The 5,141-nt window shown below is 36.7% G+C and overlaps 1 protein-coding gene across 8 annotated transcripts in view; it reads right to left on the reverse strand.

The window, feature by feature from the left end:
• LOC106883284 (regulating synaptic membrane exocytosis protein 1) overlaps nucleotides 1-4,296 on the reverse strand; it is a 276,467-nt gene extending 272,171 nt beyond the window's left edge. For 7 of the 8 annotated variants that reach the window (XM_052966021.1, XM_052966023.1, XM_014934236.2 and 4 more), the window contains exon 1: nucleotides 1,979-4,295. In XM_052966021.1, coding sequence (XP_052821981.1) covers nucleotides 1,979-2,112 — 134 coding nt within the window. In that variant the 5' untranslated portion in view covers nucleotides 2,113-4,295. Of the gene's footprint in view, nucleotides 1-1,978 lie in introns of all 8 variants that reach the window. The other variant, XM_052966022.1, reaches the window with a different exon arrangement.
• Nucleotides 4,297-5,141: the final 845 nt, after the last annotated feature.

A 5,141-nucleotide genomic window follows, 5' to 3' on the forward strand; every position in this document is an offset into this window, starting at 1 on the left:
TATATGTATATGTGTGTGTACTTACATACATTTATATATTTGTGTGTATATGTGTGTGTGAGCGCACACTCACCCACACACCCTATTCAGTGTTTTTGGTAACAATAATTTAGCACCTCATTAATTAAATTTAATTAGAAAATACATTTTGATGGATTTATGTTATCAAATTTATTTTTGCAAGACATATTTGATATATAATAAATACGTAGAGAAATACATACACGTAATACACACACACACACACACACACACACACACACACACATACATGCACAGATGCATGTACAGGAAGCACACATATACACACGCGTACACTCACACGCACATGCATACATATGCTCGCATATACTTACATACATATATATGCATATACATTTATATATTTGCACACACACACACACACACACACACTGACGCACACACGCATCTATGCAGAAATAGATTATGCATCACATTACCTATATATCCCATACATGCAGAGATGTGCATAGGTGCATGGATAGCTGGGGGAACAGGGAAGGAAGACATGGGAGTGCATTTGCACCTTCTTAAAGCGATGTCCGTCCGCAAGTATTTTATAACATCATTGATCAGGAGATAATATTGCTACCGTACTACTCCCGTTACATTTGTCAATACATCACCTACTTCGAGTTTTATCGATTTAGGATTTGACCCTCTTTTTTTATTGAAAGAACTAGTCAGTTGTTTTGTATGTTTTATTTACTTTTATATTTTTTCAATTGCTTAATATCCACCCCCTCTCTCTCTTTCTCTCTATTTATATCAATCTAGTTAGATATCCACCTATAAATATATATATATTTATATATATATTATCTATTCAACAGCTAAGAAGTATAATCTTCATATTGATCTAGTGTAACATATTCATTAGATCCTGTTGTCGCACAACACAGTTTCTTTCAGTTTTAATTTTCCTATAATTTTTGCTTTTTAATTAAATAATATCCATTATTGAATTGCTATGCAAATAAATACGTATAAAATATAATGCTAAATTGCAATCGAGCCTCAGCTGATAATGGCATTTCGATCGAATGCATGAAGAATTTTCCTTTCCAAATCTCTTGAAATGTGAACAGAAATCTCTCATCTCGTGACTTGATGTTTGGTATGAAGTTATTTAATGAAACACAGTACCTACAAAATTCTATATTGGTATTGCTTAATTTATTTGTACAAGAGTGACGGTGACATACAGAGCAAAATAGCGTATGACAGATAGATCACATAATTAAGAGCGAGCGAGAGAGAGAGAGAGAGAGAGAGAGAGAGAGAGAGAGAGAGACACACACACACACAGAGACAGACAGACAGACAGACAGATCGACAGAGACCCAGAGTGAGACAGAATCAGAGACAGAGAGAAACAGCAAGAGTCAAATGTATTTGAATATCTGAGCGAAGGAGATATATATTTAAGTCTGTCTTCTGTTATGACACGAAAGTGAAAGTAGAACCAATGAACACAAAGTTGGTTTGAGAGTATAACGCGTTAAGGATATCGTCATTACATAAACTTTTAAACTGTTATATTGTTACTGACATAAGTGGTTTATTATCATATCATATCACATCATATAAATAAATATATATATAACAGGAAACAAAAATTGTTGAAGCAGTTTCTCAAGACATTGGGGCGTGGAAGCACGCAATAACAATTCGTCCGTTTTTTTCCTTATTACTTTTTTTCATCTGAAATATTTTATCTTTACTTGGCTGCATACATACATATATACACACCTATATACGACCATTTTACGACAAAAAAAAAAAGGATGCATCTATTTTTTTTTACTTGATTTCTTTCTGTCGTGTAATGCATGAAGTATTTCTACAACACAGCATAAATGAAATATAATTAAATTGGAAGATAAATGGATAGTTTCATGGAAGTGTAGTGTGAAAATATGTATGATGAAAAGATAATTTATCAAAGATTACTTACTGTATCATCTGTTGCTCCCGTTCCTCTTCCTCTCGTTGTCTCTTAAGGACATCTTCGATAATTCGGCGTTCATCTTCAGTAAGATGACTTATATCAGGCATAGGCGGAAGAGATGGTCGACGGTTGGTCGACATATTGGGAGTTTTCACTGTTGCAGATGATGTGTTTGTTGTCAGGAAATGACAGCCTGACTGGAGCTATTGCACCAGTGTCAGCAAATAATGGCGGGGAGTTAAAAACCCAACAGAAAATGAAGCCGATGCGGCGACGACAAGAGGGGGTGAAGGCGGCAGAGGAGGAGGACCTGAAGACGAACTGTGTAGTTCGCCCGTTGTCGTCCGCCCGTTTTTGGTTGGTGCTTCCGTAACGTCTGGGAGAGGAATTGGAACGGGAGATCTCGGAGACGGAGATTGGTACAGAGGTAGTAGGATGCCACAGCAGGCAAACCAGCTAGACTGCACACGTACGCACACATATACAACATAGATGATACATGCACTCACACATACACACACACACAGGCACTCTGTGGTGTGTGTGTGTGCCGCCGCCGCCCTGAAAGTGAGTGCTATCGTTTGATGATGGATAGCCCAAGCTGAAGATGACTAGTTACTCAACATTGCAGTATATTATGCTCAGTGATAATAATTATAATGTGCATTGCCAGTGGCCCTGTTTGATGTATACATCAATGCACATAGGTACGTGTGTCTGTATGCCTGTATGTAGGTTTAAATATATATATATATATATATATATATATATGTATACGTATATATGTAGGAGTGAGTGTATATAGTGTGACACAGCAGCAACAAGCAATGTTGTACTGTAATTAAAGCAGTTGTTGCTTCTTGTCGATAGATTTTTTTTTCTTTCTTCGAAAAACACAAATTGGTAAGAAAAAATCGACAGAATGAAATGGACAGCACCGAGACGACTTTGATCGAGGGATGGAATGGAGATTTTTTTCAAATAACGAAGGGTTATATATATGTATATATATATATATATATATATATATATAGGTGTATCTATAAAGCCAGAGAGAGCAGGAGAGAGACAGAACAAGGTTCGAGCCCCAGCCACAACAAGGACGACACTTAGCTGTAATTAATTAATCACGGTTTCAAAGCCTTCTCGTCAATTCAGTATCTTTTCTCTTCACGTCAAAAACACAATATTGGTAATTTGCCGGACATATATATATATTTATATGTATATTCTTTTCCGAGATGCCTTTTTTTTTTAATAAATCAATTTTTTTTAAATATAATGTGAATTTTTTCGTTTTTCTTTTCTTTCCTGGTATCCTTTCTCTCTTTTTTTCTTTTTGATTTTAAATTTCTTTTTATATTTCGCTTTTTTCACTCTGTATGTATATACGAACGTCTTGTCTCTCTCCTCTCTTATACAAGCACCATCATCATCCGCCTTGTAGTATGGCGTGCCCCCTTCTCTGCAACTGCCGCTTCTTCTTCTCCGCTCGCCTTTTTTCTCCGCTGTCTTTAGCAGTGTGTGTGGCAAGCCACTCTTCATCTGCTGCTAGAGTGTGATCAGACGAGCGAATATATCGATAGGCTTTACACAAAGATGGTAGTAGCAGCAGCAACAGTGGCGGCAAACACCAGCAGCACCAGCAACAACCACTGCTGCTGCATCATTATTATAACAGCAGCTAAAATAGTACGTATCGTTTGACAGGCTTAATAACTTAGTCCAAGGCGACTTGATGTCAAACCAGGTACCCACCAGCCCTGTTAGTGTCCGATCACCGAATGCAATGACATGATCTGATCATATGTTTATTAAATAGTCAAAGAGGCTACATATATGTGTGTGTATGCATGTATGTGTGTGTGTGCATGTATGTGTGTGTGTGTAGTCAAAGAAGCTATATATATGTGTGTGTGTGTGTAGTCAAAGATGCTATATATATATGCGTGTGTATATATACACGCACACACACGTTTTATATAATATATATCAACCGAAAATACTATCTTGTGGCATGTTTGATTTTTCAAGATGAAAATCTTTTAAAAGAATAATCGAATTATATATATATATATGTGTGTGTGTATGTATGTATGTATATTAGGGTGAGAGAGAGAGAGAGAGAGAGAGAGAGAGAGAGAGAGAGAGAGAGAGAGAGAGGGAGAGAGAGAGAGAGAGAGGGAGAGAGAGAGAGAGAGAGGAAGAGATTGTAGATGCCCACTGTAGTCAGTAATCCACAGAATTTAATCCTACTAAACACCTGTGGAGGAAGAATCAACGGCGAAATTATCAACATATAATGATGTCACTATATGTGTGCGCATGTTTGTCTGCATGTATGTTTGTGCGCAAATACACACACACACACACACACATATATATATTGAGAGAGAGAGAGAATGATTGAGAGAGAGGGGGGTGCGCGCGCGTTTGTGTGTGTGAGTGACCCTAGATGTGAAACTACATTCTTTTTATAATTGAAAGCAGGGCTATATAGCGAGAGGGATTGCGTATATATGTATGTACGTATGACACAGATTGGGGGTATAATAAAAAAAAAACAACTATCGAGGATCATCAATAGTCGCCTTTTTATATATACGTAGGGATAAAGAGAGAGAGACGTGGAGAAGGAGTGCGAAAGTGATAGACACAATGAGAGAGTGATAGATAAAGCGATAATGTAATAGATAATGAGAGAAATGTTGATTACCATATAGAGAGGGGGACTGAAAGAAAGAGAGAGAGAGAGAAGTAGGGAGAGAACAAAAGCGATAGAGAGAATGATTATGAGTAAGAAAGAGAGTGTGAGTGTGCGTGAATAAACGTAGATATTAGTGTGAAAGAGAGGGGTGAGTCGATGCGCGCCTGTCATGTGCATGTGTATTGAATTGCAAGCACGATTTTTATACTATTGTAACAGCAGTTTATGCATAATGTGCACTAATATATGGAAAGGGTACAAGTTTCAGCAATACATGGATGACGCTAGTGGTGCTGTTTTACTCCTCAAATTGTGCAATTATGAGAAAAGAAAATATTCTTAGTTGTCACTGCATCTCATATACATTATTATCTAGTCTATCAATCAATAACAATAGTCACTGTTCATACATACATACATACTATTGTAGAATATATATATATATATATACATATATATATA

This window comes from Octopus bimaculoides, chromosome 3, assembly GCF_001194135.2.
Source record: "Octopus bimaculoides isolate UCB-OBI-ISO-001 chromosome 3, ASM119413v2, whole genome shotgun sequence".
NCBI lineage: Eukaryota > Metazoa > Mollusca > Cephalopoda > Octopoda > Octopodidae > Octopus > Octopus bimaculoides.